Raw genomic sequence first — 15,987 nt, forward strand, 5'->3', positions numbered from 1 at the left:
GAATGTACCAACGGTCTTCGGGGGTGGAGCGAGGCGCGGAGCCACCTGAGCCGCAAGCGGCGGCGGGGACGGGCTCAGGCACAGCCAGGAGCGGGGCACGGCTCCGCCTGCGCTCCCGGCGCCCCGCGCCTCCCGGGGCCCACCCCGCCCAGCTCAAAGTGCCACCACCACCGGTGGGGGTCGCAGTGCGGGAACCGAGGGAAGAAAGGGCATGGAACGCGCCCCTTTCTTTCAAATAGGAGGAGTCGGGAAGCGCCTTAGAAGGTTGCAGAGGGGAGTGCACCCCCAGCCTGGAGAGCCCATAGGAGCTAGGATGTTTTGTGGAAAGGAACTATGAGAATACACCCCAGGCCAAATGAAAATGAAGGTTGTTTCGAATGTACAATAGTGCTAAGTCCATTTCAACAAAGTCGGGCTTCTGGCAAGACTAATTAAACAGTGGAAAGCCATCACTTCCCAAGCATGATTTTGAAATCAAACTTTGTCTGAAACAAAACGCCCAGAGTGTGGAATGGAGGTACAGGCCTATAATCCTAGCACTGCGGAAGCCCAAGCAGGAGGATCAGGAGTTCGAGGCCAGCCTGGGCTACACAGCGAGATTCTGGCTCAAAAAACCAGAAGGATCAAGTGCTAAGAACCTAATGTTTCAATTGCTGGTGAGGTATTTTTCTGGGGGAAGAGGTAATTTATATGGTAATTTGAAATGCAACTATGCACTCCTTATTATAAATAGATCCAGGTAATAAATCGAATTTGAGATTATTAAAGGTCTAGGCTTCTGGAAAAATGGTCTTTTTTTTCCTAGGCGAGTTCGTCCTCCGCCATATAAAATGGAAGTCATTTGCACCACATAGTTGTATTTCATGTACTAACGATGTTATGGAAAAACAGCTGCTCAATTGCCATTATTTAAAGAATACATGGGTAGAAGCCAGCCTCTGTGGTGTGACTGCTGGGAGATGATTGATAAAGTATTCAGGACTCAAGAAACGTGTACTTCAAATTGTGTCCTCAAATTTTTTTTTTGTTCTTGTCAATGTTTTGAGTCTCTTTAAGTTTTTCATTTCAGCTATCTAATCCATTGATATTTGGAATGAACAAAATTCAAATACAAGCTTACCATACCTTCTTTGCATGAGCTGACTCTTCAATTTTCTGACAATTCATTTTTCACTTTCCTCTTTTCGAACTTGTCCTTTTTGAGCTCCAAACACCTTAAAGATCTCTCAATACAGGCACATACATTTCTGTATTGCCGCTCTGAATCTCATTCTGTTCCCCACACTCACAGTTCCATTACCATTTCCGGGTAGGTACTTCCCACACATCCCTAATTTTACATGCTGAGTGCACTCTTTAACCCCTTTTGAGATGTCGAATACCGCAAGCTGGCAAATCTACTCCAGCATGCTCTTCAACTATCGGAACTGCTGTTTCTGTGATGAAGGCACCAGGGGTAAACCCACCCATCACTGCCTAAACTTTCCTTATTTTCGCAACTGCCAAAATTTTCTTTCCCCTTGGGTTTTTCCTGTTTGCTATTCCATTCAAGCCTTTCTTTCATTATGGCTGCTTTACTGTACGCTCCTGCTACACTGAATTTCAGTTCTAGTTTTACCCATGCAAATCCTTTGTTCATAGCCTCATTATATTCTAAAGCATTAAACTGATTATTTCCTGTCACAAACTTTCAGTAACCCTGACTTCCCCAATAGGTTTTGTCAGCCTAGCAGTAAAGTTCTCCAAATTGTGGCTAAATTAGTGTTTCTTGATCTTTCACCCTTTATTACTCTACAAATATATCTTCATCCAAATTGTTCTTTTGCTTCAAGTTTTCCTTGTGTTTGCATATTAGAGGCCATTTCAGCTGTCCAAAGCTTACTCTGGTTCTTGCACTCTCACAAATGAACAATCTCTCCTTTGGAACAACTGAAGCAGTATCAGTATCTTAAGGCTCTCACCATGTACTGCAGTTTATGTGGAGCACCTTGATAGTGAAAATCTTTAGGACAGGTTTTATATACATTTTATTTTCAAGATGGGGCTATTATTAGGTTGCCCGAGTAGGCCTTAAACTTTTGGGCTTAAGCCATTTTCCTGCCTCATCTTTCCCATCAATGGCCTGCACAGGCCTTTGTGTACATTAGGCATGCAAGAAATGTTGATCTTGAGTGCATGCAGTGAAGTTAGGAAAAGCTTACCATTAACTGGGTACAGTAATTCAATTGCTAGCTTTCTTTGGGGATCCTGCAATTGTCAATTTAAATCCAGAAAGACACTAGAATTCTTTCCCAAAACTCTATATTATAACCTAACTAGTCATAAAAATATTACTGACATTACAAGCTTTATTAAAGATCCAGACAGGTAGTTTTATTGTATTGCAGACTGCCCAAGGCAATGATTGTCACATTGTAAGACACAGCCAAGGGGCTAGATATACAAAGAACGGAACTAGCATTATTAAGGTGCAGAAATAATGTGTCTATCTAGCAAACATTTTTAAAAGCAGATACTATGAGTGAGGTACTGTTCACACAACTAAACCACTGCCCTCAGGTTTAGTCTTATAGGACAAGGTAGGGACACGGCAACAAATACTGTATGCAGTTGTATTAGCTTTCTCTTGCTGGGCAAAACACTTGGGAGAACACATGTATACTGGCTCTTGGTTTCAGTTCATGGCCAGGTGTCTCCAACAGAAACATCATGGTCAAAGGGAAAGGCAGAAAAAAACTGTTCGTTTTATGACAGCCAGGAGCCTGAGAAAGGTGACCAGATAAGAGCACGGGACAAGATATACCTTTCAAAGGTACCCCCCACTTTCCAGTTACCTGGTTCCTCCAAAGGGACCCCATTTCCTAATAGGTCATTCAGCTATGATCCGATCATCTCTCTGACACCACCTACGCACACTGCTGCATTGGGGAGCAAGCTTCCAATGAGTCTTTAGAGAGCACTTCACATTTGACCCGTACATGGAGAGACGGACACACAAACACTGACTGTACGCAATACACAATGGAGGAAAAAAAGCAGACAAGTTGGGTGGTGAGAAGCTCTTTTAGAGGGTGTGAGCAGGAATGAAGGGGTGCTAAGGAGACATGTCCCGGAGCAGTTTCCAGGCTGAGGAAACAGCAAGTGCAAGGCTCTGGGATGGGTGCAATCTTCATGTTTACAACAAGAGCACAGATGAACACACACACCGGGCAGAGTGTGGGGAACTGGATTATGCACCACATAGGATCTTATAGGTCAAAGTAAGGACTTCAGCCTTTAGTCCCTTAAGTGGAAGCTACTAGAGAATTTGGGCCATAGAGCAGTTACAGTGGAGCCAACTGGTTAGCTATTAAAATGACATATGTATATGGGATGACAGACGTGCTGACAGATCTGGCTTGGAAGAGGAGCCACGTGAGCTAAGAATGTAGAAAAAAGAATTTGTCATCTATGGAGAGAAAAACAGAATGGGAAAGGGGAAAAGATACTGTGGAGATCTAGATATTGGAACGGGGAACCAAGAGTTGAATAAGGCACGGAAAGAGAATTAGGCACATTGCAAGGAAGACAGTTTAAGTCTTTTCACAATGGACAGGGTCCTCCCTCCACCCTTTCTTACTGTCCACACAATAACTTGTCATAAGGAAATATTACCCCTTAGTTTACATACTGTTATTTCACAGTTCACAAAACTGATCAGTGATAAATGCCTATGGAACGCAATCCAAAGAAACCTTTTTATTCCTAAATTACTTTGCACTCGGAAAGATATTAGCATTCTTCATTACTTCATAATCTCTTATGGAATCATAATTCCATAAGAAATTATGTAGAATTTTCTGTAGAAATTATGCAGAACTTCCTGTAGAAATCTGCATACACCTTTCTTGGTTCAGCCACACCGAACTTATACCAGAAGTAACCAATGTCAGATTCATGCTGTTAAGACGACATAAAATGAACCACAGGAGTTGACATACTTCTTCTAACTTAAGATTCTACTTGGATTCATAAATATTTTTATTCATTAGTACTGGCTAATGCTATCAAAAGTCTTTTTCATTATTTCTAAAACCTCAATTAAAAAGCTCCACAATTTAAATGTCATAACAGTGTCTTATTGCAATGGTGAGGAGAGCACACATTCAATAGGATTTACGTTATCTTTACTGATAATACTGATCTTTTTACACAGCGAAGAACTGGGCTTTGAACTTAGGACCTTCACACTGAGCATCTCTAGCCATTTTTTAGAGACAAAGTCTTGCAATATTGCCCAGGCTGGGCTTGAATTTGGGCTCTTCCTGCCTCAGTCTCCAAGACTGCTTTAATTACATACATGTGGCATCACCTGGCTCAAAACTGTTTTTCTTTGCATTTAAAAAATAAGGTTAGTTATACCAATTGAATAGCATCAGTAAAAACAATATTCCATTAGTCATGGCACAAAATATACATAACATGTAAGGCTACTTTTCAATGATTGAGTGCTTTCAATTTGGAAAATACAGTGAAACACCTGATGGTATCAGATTTCTCAGCAAGTTCTTTTGACATTTATAAATAACTTTGTATGTTGCATCTTTTTTCTTTCTTGAACCCAGGGTTCTACCACTGAACTATACTCACAGCCCCTGTATTATTTTTTATTTTTCAACTGGTTTGCTTTGTCAGCTAAAATAAGTTCAGATTAAAAGCATTAAAATGTTGATGACCTTCTGCCATACAAATATTAAAACTATATAAATTTCCTTCACTGTTACTTTTGTAAGCTAAGTCACACTTAGCTTACTCGGTATGTGTAGGTACTAAGCAACATCCCACTCTCCCAAATCAGGTGAGTGCTTAATAGTGGTAGTCTGCTGAAGTATGCTCACAAGGGAGAAGCTCCCCCTGCAGTAATTCAGATAGATCTTGTAATATTTTTAAGACTAAAATAGACACATTGAACTGTTTTTGAATACTTCTGCAGTCATTATGTGGCCTGTAGCTGGCTTTCCTAGTGCTAAAAGATTACTCAGTATATTATAGTCCTTGGAAGAAGAAGCAGGTTTTATAGTCCTAAGAAAAGTTTTTCGTTTTCATACTCCTTTAACATCAAATGTTCTCCCACTTTAGATTATACACAAGTAAAATGGTTGACTGTTATGTAAATGTTATTATAGATGAAAATAAATAAAATACCCATATTTAGCTAGCCTTAGATTCATTTAATTATGAATAGTGCTGGGATTGAACTCAGGGCCTCACTTTAGGCAAGACCTCTACCAGGGAGCTATTATTTCCAATCCTACCCATAGACTGACTAAGCTAGTAAGTTTTTTTAAGTGAAACATTAAACTGATGCTACAAATTCAAAATGAAGTATTTTTGACTACTGAAATAGTAAATATGCTATTATATGAAGTATCACTGGCAAATGTAATAAATTCAAGTATTTGTTATTTGTTAAGTGTCTACACATATATTCTTTTCTTCTATAAACCAAAAGCAGAGAACACATCTTTTCCATATCCATCTGACTTGAGATTTCACACACCCCGGCTTTTAATACACATAAAACTTTTTTCCCTAATGTTAAAATTTTGTACAGCACACCCTATCAGTATTATTCCTTTGCTAACTATTGGCTGCAGTAATTTATTACAAAGGGACCTTGGCATAAGGGAAAATAAGTCTCAGTCTTAGGCAGAAAATGAAAACTGGACAGCAACTACTTCACTGTAAAATGAATTGTTCCTTATCACCTCCTAATAGCAACATGCAATTGGCCATTAGCCATCAAACACATTCTGGGATTTAAGGGATGCAAGTGTAGTTTAAATCTTTTGACAAAACTGTATCATGTTTACTACATTATCTTTGAGAATAAACACTTGAAATTCCAGTACCTACCTTGGACTATTTGGACAGTCAATTCAATTTACTGGAGTGACTCTCACTTTGAGTAATGACCAACTGAATAGCATCAGTAAAAACAATACTCCATTAGTCATAGCACAAAATATACATAAAATATAAGGCTACTTTTCAATGACTGAGTGCTTTCAATTTGGAAAATACAGTATGAAACACCTGATGGTGTGAGATTTATTCACCGAGTTCTTTTGACATTTTAAATAACTGAGGGTAACACAACACTATGACTAAGTAATCTTAAATGACAGGACCGAAAAGCGCTGCATGACTCATTTGTGCAGAATTTATAAAATTACTTGTTCCCCAAACATAATTATATTTATTCTCTAAAAGTCTTTCGGTTTGTCAATATTTTCTCCAAGCTAGAAGGTACCAAGGATAGTTTTCTCTTCTATTAATTACCTGGCAATGTAAAACCAAACTGCCAAACCTTTTCGGCCAGCAGGGCTGCCCTCTACTGGACTAAATGAGGTACTCAGCTAATGTCAGTGTACCTCAGTTTTAGAAGGCATTACAGTAGATAAAATGGAAATATAACCCACTCTCCCAAACAAAATGAGGATCTCTGAATAAGCTACAAAAACAAAACAAAATCCTTCAGTAAATTAACTTTTACCATAAAAAAAAAAATCAATAGAGTGGCTGAAGTATGAGTAAACAATTTCAGAGGCTTTAAGAACTGGTAATGATGTTTATACAGTTTCACGCTCCTTTTTGCCCTTGGAGGCACATCAGAAACAGACATTCTGGCAGGAACAAAGAATCTACTCTACTGTCAATCTTTTATGATGATTTGTGTAATAACATTTATCACATTTTTGTGATTTGAATCCATTCATTCTATGGATATTTTCTTATGCATACACACCAGTCAGAGCAGATACATGCTGAGCAGTTCATACTTAGTAGGTCTCTCTACTGGCAGCAAAACATTTTAGAGTCATTTCCTTTGTGAAAAAATCATTTTGCGCAGCAAGTTGTTTTTCTCTGTGGTTCACCCCCATGCCTGAGATTTGCAGTAATGCAGGACTAGTTTACCATCACTCCCAAAGCACTACAAAAAGAAAAAAATACAATTTTTGTTATTCTTAAATGAAGTAAGAAGAAAAAAAAAATCATATATTACAAATATCCTTAAGGCTACTTCTTTCACAAGATGCCTATTTCTACCAGACATGTATCAATAATAATGTTAATAAAAACCTGTTCCTAGAACATCTTCAGTATGAATGGGCTTACTTACATACTTTAATTTTGTCCCTTTTCTACATCTCTATAAAATGCCACTTTCAGCTGTTTCTAGTGGTACTAGAAAACTTTAATGATTATTGCCATGAAACTCTAAGAATGTTGAATGAAGTCATTCCTATATAGTTTTTAAAAATTTCTTGATGGCAAGAACTGGATTCTGGACCATATAAATGGATAATTCTGGACCATATAAATGGATAAATGAAAAAAACATAAAAACTTCCTGAAAATACAAACAAAAGACAACTCTAAAGTATAATTTGTACCTTCACTTTTCAATCACTATAGAATTAGATCCTACTGTGATCAAGGTGTGAGATATATTAAGTACAAGAAAGTCATTCCCTTTTCTTTTTTTGACAATTAAGAATAGCATGCCACTCTGAAATATATGATTTAATGAGCTATACTATACATTACATTATGTGTACTATATAGTACAGATACTCCACTAAGAAAGAAAACAACAGCAGTAACTTTTTACCTCATAAAGGGTTCCAACTTCCTGGTCTGGCGAAGGTGCAAAGGACTGATTCACATAAATAAACTACAAGAAAGAAAAAAAAATCATTTTAACCTTGATTAACCTGTATTTTATCAAAGTTTCTCTGAACTTTTAACTCATTAAAGGAATCTTTATTAAGATCACATCTTTCTTTCAAGGTATATTAAAAACAAATCAACAGAATTTTTGTTCCAGTCAATAAACCTAACATTCAAAATACTCTGAATATCTTTCTTGGATAAATGCATGACATACGTGGCTAGGTTTTTTTTTAAACCTTACCACTTTTGAAAACTTTCAAAGCTAGTGAACTTCAAGCTGGGTAGCACCAAAGTTCCTTGCAGGAAATGACGGGAAGAAAAAGGAAACATACATAATTGAAGCCTAATATTCTTTAAAGGTTTTATTGCTTAATACTTGCTTACTTGGTTTTATTAAAATATTTCATCACTTAGAGCATAGTGACAGGGTAGTTTTTGTTAATTTTCTTTTTAGAAAACATTATTTGCAGGAAAGAAAACAATGAAAATATTAAGAGTGCCTGGTACATGCAGTCAATAGTTGTTACTATTTTAAAATAGTATATGCCTCAATATCAAGTTAGTCAAAGTCATTTGTAAAATACAGAAAATAGTATCTTTTAGAAATAGTATCTATAGGGGGATAGGGGTTAGCTCAGCGGCACAGCGCCTGCCTAGCAAGCGCAAGGTCACGAGTTAAGATTCCCAGTACCGGAAAAAAAACAAAACAAAACAAAACAAAACAAAACAGAAATAGTATCTATAGAAAATAGCAACTTTTTGCTGTTGCCAGGAAGGAAAAATGAGGTAATACATGCTAAGTAACAGTGTCTGGTATATGCACCTAATAGATGTTAAATTATTTAAATATAGTTCATGTTTAAATATTACAAAAATTTCAGAAATGTAACAGCAATTTTAAAATGTTATGGTAGCTCCTGAAATTTTAACTATCAGTGAGTGGACTTTCCTGTTTCAGTAGATTTTCAATTAGAAGGGGGCTGGGTGGTGGGTATCTCCGGTAAGGCACTTTCCTAGCATAGGACAGGCTCTGGGATCAACCCCTAGAACCAAAAAACAGGAAATTAAGGAAAAGCCTCCTAATGAAAGTTTAGTTCATCTGAGAAAATATTTGTGTCTGGGAAATACTAAAAACCAAACAAGGTATAGAATTATGAAGATCAGTATGATTTTTCCAATCAATGAGCTTATGATCCACTGGAAAGGCAGACACGTGAACAGTAAAGAATACAGAAGAGAAAAGCTAGTTTATGGGGACAGCAGAGTATATGCAGAACCAAAAGACTTCAAAATGATTTTCTAGCAAAAACTAGGAACTGAAAGTGAATGTATTTAAAAAACAATTCAGTTAGTTTAAGAGCTTTAAACCATAAATATATGTACTTTGTAGGCGTAATGGCTCTTGTCTATAATCCCAGCACTTAGGAGACTAAGGCAGGATGATGATGGAGTTCCAGGGTAGCCTGACTACACAGCAAGACCTTGTCTCAAACAAACAACTCCCCTCTCATAACCCATATTCAATACGTCACTTTCACATCTTTTTCACCATTTCTTTTGAATTAAAAAATTATCTTTTTTCTTAAGCTATTATCTACTGTATACTTGTTCTTATGTTTACATTAGTTTAGTCTCCATTTATGAGACAATCTTCTTTTTACTTATAATTCTCGGGCTTTGTCACTTTCTTAGTTTTATTAACGCCAATTTTCTCATTTCTAGTGTTCTTTTCATGTCATTTAGTTTTGATTTGTCTGCACTGTCTTGAGGGATGCTATTTTGTTTTTTAAGTAACACTGTACAGGATCTGACCTTGATAATTCCTGTTGCTGTTCTTATGTGAAATTTGTTCACCTCCACTTTTGGAATAAGGTGGCTCAGGATAGTTTTTATAACTTTTGAGAGTGCCCTCGTCTGTTATGTTCTTGTACAGCACTACCAAATATGGAGGCTTACTTTCCACTCTGATCTAGTCCTTATCTTTCCTTCCTTTCTCATGTTCCTCTTGGCTCAATTTTGATTTCCCCAAATTTTTCCCCATATGGGGTCTTGTCCTGGAAAGGGTCTGACTAGGTGTGTTTTGAAAGCTCTAAGGGGCGACAGTGCTTTAGTTCTTTTAGTCCTCCTTAGTGTGGACACACTGTTAATTACTCAGTTCAGGTATTCTTTTGGACAGGGTGACATAGCTTGTACCTAGGGCATCTGTGCACTGTACCACTGAGCTAAATCCTCAGCCCCCGTGCTAGTATTAAAAGTGTGCAGAATAGCACCTCCTAGCTATTCTGAGGTTCTCTTTCTCCATGTTGTTAGATGTAAATCCTGTTGCTTGCAGCGTCTCTTGGTATAGAGATGCTGATATTATGGTCTTGCAACCTCCACTAGTATTTGAGGTTCATGAGGATATCTTGTCACCTAGTTTTGCATAAATACTAAGTATGTGCTTTGGTTTTGCTATCTAGGACTACCTTTTTGCGCAATTCAGAGATTCAACTATGCCTTCTGATACTACTATGTTTCCAGAATTCCTATCTTTTTTCTTTCAGCCATCTACTTTGCTAAAATAATGTGAGGTGCAGCTAGATAAAAGTCAGAAGATGGGAAGTCTAGGAATGTGACAAATGGCAACTACATGGCTTAATCTAATACATGCTGACATTAAGTTCTTTTCGGATTACTGAATATAGGCAGGACAGAATTTCAAAACTCAACTATTAACACAGGGCACAGCACAGCTACATCTTTTCTTCTATTTCTACATATTTCTCAAATACTACTGCTTTCAAATTATTGTACTGTTCTGCTTACTGACCTTACCATCTCTTCACATTACATCTTCAGTAGAGATACAGCTTCTGCTCATTTCTCTCTAGAGCTTGTCCTCATTCTGACTTTTCCATTAGGACTTAAACTCTAGGCAAGATTTGCTGCTTGTGAGGATTTTGCTACTATCTCCATGTGGACAATGCTACAAACTCTTACCCATTTCTGACCCTTCCCCGTTAATTACCTATGACACTCAAGAAAACACATGCTTTTCCTATTTTGTTGAATATAAAGGGAGATGTAAAACTCAATTATTTTCAAAACTTTACCCAAATAACTTTAGAGGAATCTCTGGGTCTATGCTATTCTTGCCTGAAATAACAACTAGCTATTAACCTAGTTTGAATTTTCCCTTTTTGTGAGAGCCATTTACAGCCAAACTCTGAGATCAAAGTTTCAGTTTCTTGCTCTTTCCTGACAAAAAATTTTGAAAAATCCTACTTTAATAATGATTTCACTTTTACATCTTTTTCTAAGTTTAGTTCTTACTTTTTAACTGTTTTTAAGCAAATATATCCCAATATTTACATGTACAAATTCTTAATTTATATTGTAAAAATACTTAATATTTCTTCAGGTATCAATCCACTTACATGTTATCTGCCTTAATACTGTCCAAGACTTGGAATTACCTACAAATAAAGGTGTCTGACACAAAGTATTAACAGAACGAAAAATTCCCAATACAGCTATGTACCACATGACATGTAGGCAGGGACCACAAATGTAATGGTGGTCCTGTAAGATTACACCCTCACTGACAGTTTGGGTTTGTGCATGTAACAAAACCACTCAGTGATGCGCCTGTCAGAACTCTGGTGGTCAGTGGTGCATGGCTACATGAAGACAGATTCCTGGAGACAAGTACCAAATTAAAAACCAGTGACATCAGAACTCCTAATCCTTGTAACTGTCACCTTGAAGTGCTAAACATACATAGGAAATAAGTACTGTGCATACCTCTTAGGTCTTTCACATTACTCGGAAAAGATAGATTGTTTACCTCAAGAACAAGACAAAAGCAACTTTGGAATCAAACTAAAAATTATAAATTCTTTACTGATGTATAAAAATGTTCTATGACTGATTTTTCTGTACTTATTAAGCAATTTATTTAGGTAAAGAACCAAAACTAGGGGAAAAAATTGGTTCACATTATAAAGCAAATCTCAAATTTATTTTATTTCAGTGTCCCCTAGAGAATCATGGAATTACAAAATCCCACTAATAAAAGAGACATAAAAGAACACAACAAAAGTAGCACATCAGTCCTATTTCTATACATAAAATATTTCTATACATAAAATATTCACTGCTGCCTAGGAACTACTTTTAATTTTTATAGGAAAACAATCACTATACCAACTGTTCAGAGGCCACAAGTTTAAGGAACTTCTTGATGAAGTCAATGAGTCCTTGGATCGTTCGAGTTCGCTCGACAGCCCACTTCTTTGTTTTCATTATAGGGGTGTCTCCCACAGCCTTTAACAGGATATCAACTGTAAAAGGAAAAAAATTACTGATAATTATAAACAGCTAATGAGAATGTGATCTAAAAGCGTTCATATACTTAAATTTTTAATCTACATAAGCTTTAAGGTATCTATGATCCAGAAGGTATAATCAAAGATGTAAAATTGTTAGATTTTTTTTTTTTTCCTTGATCCTACAAAGTTCTCCCCGGGGGGACTCATTTTTAAAATGCATTTGACATTAACAGGTAATTCTAAAGAGAATGTTATGATTTGTATCTGAATGCATCATGTGATCACAGGTGGGGCTTCTGGAAGGTCATGAGATTATGGGGTTTATAGCTGACTTGCTGTTAGGAGGTGGGATCTGGTTAACAGTGGGTTACTGGCAGTGTGCCCTGGGTCTGTGTCTCTCCTGCTCCTCCCTCGATCTCTGTTTCTGGTCTGCCATGTCACCTGCAATGGACCCAGCCAACTACAGACTGAAACCTCTACAAACTGTGCAACCAAAATAAACGTTTGTTCTTTCAAATTGTGCCTGCCAAATATTGTGTCTCGGCAATGAGAAAGTAACTAAGACATAGTAAAAATAGATCATAAAGATATGAAATACATATTTAAGTTGACAAAAGACTGTTCTAAGTATTAAAAGATTTAATGCACAATTCGAACAATACCAGCACAAAACTCATAGTCATTGAATCTTAAGACTATTAAATAGTCATTAAAGAAACACATTATAAAAATATACTTAATGGCGTAAGAAGGTTATACTTTTCAGGAATAACGTTATAAGCAATTATTGCTTGGCATTACTTACACTTTTTGTGACTACCTAATTTTCTATGATTAATTTTTTAGTGTATATGCTGAGGTGTGCATTCTCTGATTAACTGTTTAATAAGGAAAATAATAGTACTAAAAATAAAATACAACTAAAGGTCAAAAGAGGCTTCAGGGAGAAATAATAAAGTTTCAATGATCCAACACTGACATGCAAACTCCAAAGACTATGAACCTGTCTCTTAAAGTTACTTTGCATAAAAAAAGCACCTACAATCAAAAACAATGAAAGCAAAATAGTATGCTACTATTATTTTATACCCACCAAGTTTTTATTACATATTACATCCTGATTGCTTCATCCTTTGATATTAAAATTTGAAAACCATCAGGATCCGAGATCAATTTACTCAAATTTACCCCTAGAACGAAAGCACACAGAACACATAGTGCACATAGTACACTTGCTAAGGAACTATTTATCCTCCCTTCAGTTACCATGGGAATAGGAATGAACTTGGAGATAATAGATTTTGGTTAGCTTGTCTTTGGTACCTCGCATCTCTGTCTACCCCATGCCCCGACGCTATCAATATAATTTAGTCGCAAGCTAGAGAAGTACTTACTGTACTGTCATAATATTTATACTCTTACTTCTAAAGGTAATTTGATTGAAGTAATCAAGGGAGAAACATTTAAAAGAATGTAAATACCCACATCAATTAAACTGCAATCTTTTGAAAGCAGTACCCAGGTACTGGTACACTGATTCAAAAGCTCCCCAAGTGATTCTCATATGCGCCCAGGGCCAAAAGCCTTGGTCTGTCAATAATCTTTCTCCTGTAAATTAAAGGAACACCATATGAAATATTTAGTGTCTTTCATTAGATCATCTTTCAAAAAGGATGACAATCTCAGCGTAGGAATTCAGTATGATGTTGGGATCTTATACCCCTTGAAAGTGGGTCACTGTTTAAACTATAAGAGATAAATTCAAGGCAAATCTTAAAACCTACAGCAGTGTTTTGAAGACTTTCATGGCTTATTTTCCACAAACAGTCATAGTGCACCATAAGGAAACGATTTTCCCCAAATGTAAAGGCAGTTTGATTCTTTTTTCTTTGCCTTGGGGTAAGGGTGGATGTTGAAGCCCCGGCCCTGAGCCGCCCTGCAGGTGCCGTACCACCCTAACACATCCGCCAGCCTCCAGGCAGTCTGACTGGGAAAGGGAGCGGAGCCTCTTCCCGGGAGAGTCCGCCATCCTCCACCACAGTAAAAAGATCTGTCAGGCCCCTGAGGTCACAGAGCAGAAAACACACACCTACGCATCTTGAGACTACTCCACCCTATCAAAAATAATATGTACATTAACTTGTTTCATTTCAACTATCAGTTTCTCTTAGTTCCCCAAGAAGAAGGTTCTGTCCTCTTATCTGTTTCTTCTTTGTAAGAGAATCTTTGCGTAACTATTTTGAAGATAATAATGATGAATTAGGTAGTGTTATTTTATTAGGAAATTATTTCACAAAATAAGAAAGCAACAGAAAAACATTTTGGACCGAGAAAAGTTGACCACCGACAATTTCAACCTCTTCAATTCAAAGATGTTTGCTATTTTTCTCACAGAAACCTCCAACTCTAGATTGTTCTGGACAAGTAACCTTAAAAAATTCGTCAATTTCCAACGACAAACTCTCTCCAGGCAATAAACGGTAGGTCAAAAACCAAAACGACTCACAAAGGTCCCAAAGTAATATTTTTTGAAGGCAATGCTGATGCTTTTAGTCTTTTTTCTCTTAGCAATCTGTGTGCTGGGTGGTCAGGGACTTGAACCCACGTCTTCACATATGTAAGGTAAGCGCTCGATCACCGAACGACATCCTTATCCCTTTTTAAGACTGGGTCTCGCTGCGTAGTCCAGGCTGGTCTGGCACTCGAGGTCCCCATGCGTCAGCCTCCCAAGCGACGGGACTAACACAGTTCCCTTAGCATTCTTTATACTGGTTTAAATTGCAGTTTTTTTGGCTCAAAGCGTGAACTTATATTCAGTGGAGGGGGTAGTCAACCAGTGGGAAGGTAATTCCACGCTTTGCCATCCTCATCACCTTACCATTATCGGAGTAATTAGCTCCAGGATTACGGACCTGGATCCCCTCACCTCCCACTTCAAAGCGCTTGCGGTCTGATTAGAATACACCACAAGGGGCCACGACGGCCACCGAACCGATAACCCAGGCACCCAACCGAGCCCAGCCAGGTGCGCAGGCGCTGCGCCCAAAGCGGCTTTCAGGAGGGCTCATCTCCAAAACTCTTAAAAACTGAAAAATACAGTTCCTCTCTTCTGTCTGGTGACAACGCACGTCTGGGATTCGCCCTTCTCTAAATTTTGCTTCTTTAACCGCTGGCACCTTTAGGGACGAAACTAAACCTCCCGCCTGTTACCCAAGATCTGCCCTGAAAATTACTTTTTTTCTTGGTGTCGCCGGCAGGTTCTTCTGTCCCTGGCGAAACTGCAGCAGAAGAAGGGGGCTCTGGTGTGGCTGTTTCGGGAGAGAGTTCCCCAGGTCCTTCCCCGCCAGCAGCCACAGCCGATGGAGGGAGCTGAAGGCCAGACTCCGGCTCTTCCGCCATCTTCCTGGGAGCGGCGCGCGCCGGAAATGGGCGAGCGTGCACTGTGCGAGCTTTGCGCCGGGGGACGTCGTAAGGGAGCCGTCAGACTAGGGAAATCCAGCACTATAGAGAGCCTTGGAGTAGCCGGCTGTATTCTCAAGTCCACCCTGCCTCAGATCTTCGACCATTAATGTGAAAAAGAGTGTTTTCCCGATACATTAAACTCCAGAAAGCGGCCCGCGAACAACGTCTCCAAGGCCGCCACGTAGGAAGCACCCCCTCTACTCGGACACGTGGACTCGGCCTGGCAAAGTTTCCGCTTCCCTCCCCGCAGGCCCCGCCCCGTCCCCGCCCCCGTCCCCGCCCCGTAGGTCGGGGGCGCGCGCGGGAGGGGGCGGGTGGGGAAGGCTCGCTTGCGAGATCCCGAGGCGCGCTCGCGTGCCCGCCCCCGCCCCGGCCCCCAGCGCCCACCCGGTCGGCCGGCCCAGCCATGATCAAGGCGATCCTCATCTTCAACAACCACGGGAAGCCGCGGCTCTCCAAGTTCTACCAGCCCTACGTGAGTACGCGGCCGCGGGCTCGG

General features: G+C 38.9%; 2 protein-coding genes across 3 annotated transcripts in view; one reads left to right on the forward strand and one right to left on the reverse strand.

Moving 5' to 3' along the window:
* Nucleotides 1-2,351: 2,351 nt before the first annotated feature.
* Atg12 (autophagy related 12) lies at nucleotides 2,352-15,689 on the reverse strand. The gene is made up of 4 exons (XM_005376531.2): nucleotides 15,260-15,689; nucleotides 11,902-12,038; nucleotides 7,655-7,717; nucleotides 2,352-6,973 (listed from the first exon to the last, which is right to left on the reverse strand). Exons 1-4 carry the CDS (start codon nucleotides 15,423-15,425, stop codon nucleotides 6,914-6,916), a joined length of 426 nt encoding a protein of 141 aa, XP_005376588.1. The 5' UTR covers nucleotides 15,426-15,689; the 3' UTR covers nucleotides 2,352-6,913.
* Nucleotides 15,690-15,872: 183 nt separating this feature from the next.
* The window catches only part of Ap3s1 (adaptor-related protein complex 3, sigma 1 subunit), a 59,559-nt gene continuing 59,444 nt past the window's right edge, over nucleotides 15,873-15,987 (forward strand). For both annotated transcript variants that reach the window (XM_005376529.2, XM_005376530.2), the window contains exon 1: nucleotides 15,873-15,963. In XM_005376529.2, the coding sequence (XP_005376586.1) occupies nucleotides 15,895-15,963 (69 nt within the window). In that variant the 5' untranslated portion in view covers nucleotides 15,873-15,894. The remainder of the gene's footprint in view (nucleotides 15,964-15,987) is intronic.

Source organism: Chinchilla lanigera, unplaced genomic scaffold, assembly GCF_000276665.1.
Source record: "Chinchilla lanigera isolate Chin_1 unplaced genomic scaffold, ChiLan1.0 scaffold00007, whole genome shotgun sequence".
NCBI lineage: Eukaryota > Metazoa > Chordata > Mammalia > Rodentia > Chinchillidae > Chinchilla > Chinchilla lanigera.

Bases quoted from the DNA above. Each gene is read 5' to 3' on its own strand.
- Atg12 (XM_005376531.2), bottom strand. From the start codon at position 15,425: ATGGCGGAAGAGCCGGAGTCTGGCCTTCAGCTCCCTCCATCGGCTGTG. The intron at 12,039-15,259 runs GTAATTTTCAGG...TTCCTTTTACAG, and splicing joins CGGCGACACCAAGAAAAAAA to TTGATATCCTGTTAAAGGCT. The intron at 6,974-7,654 runs GTAAAAAGTTAC...TTCTTTTTGTAG, and splicing joins AAGTTGGAACCCTTTATGAG to TGCTTTGGGAGTGATGGTAA.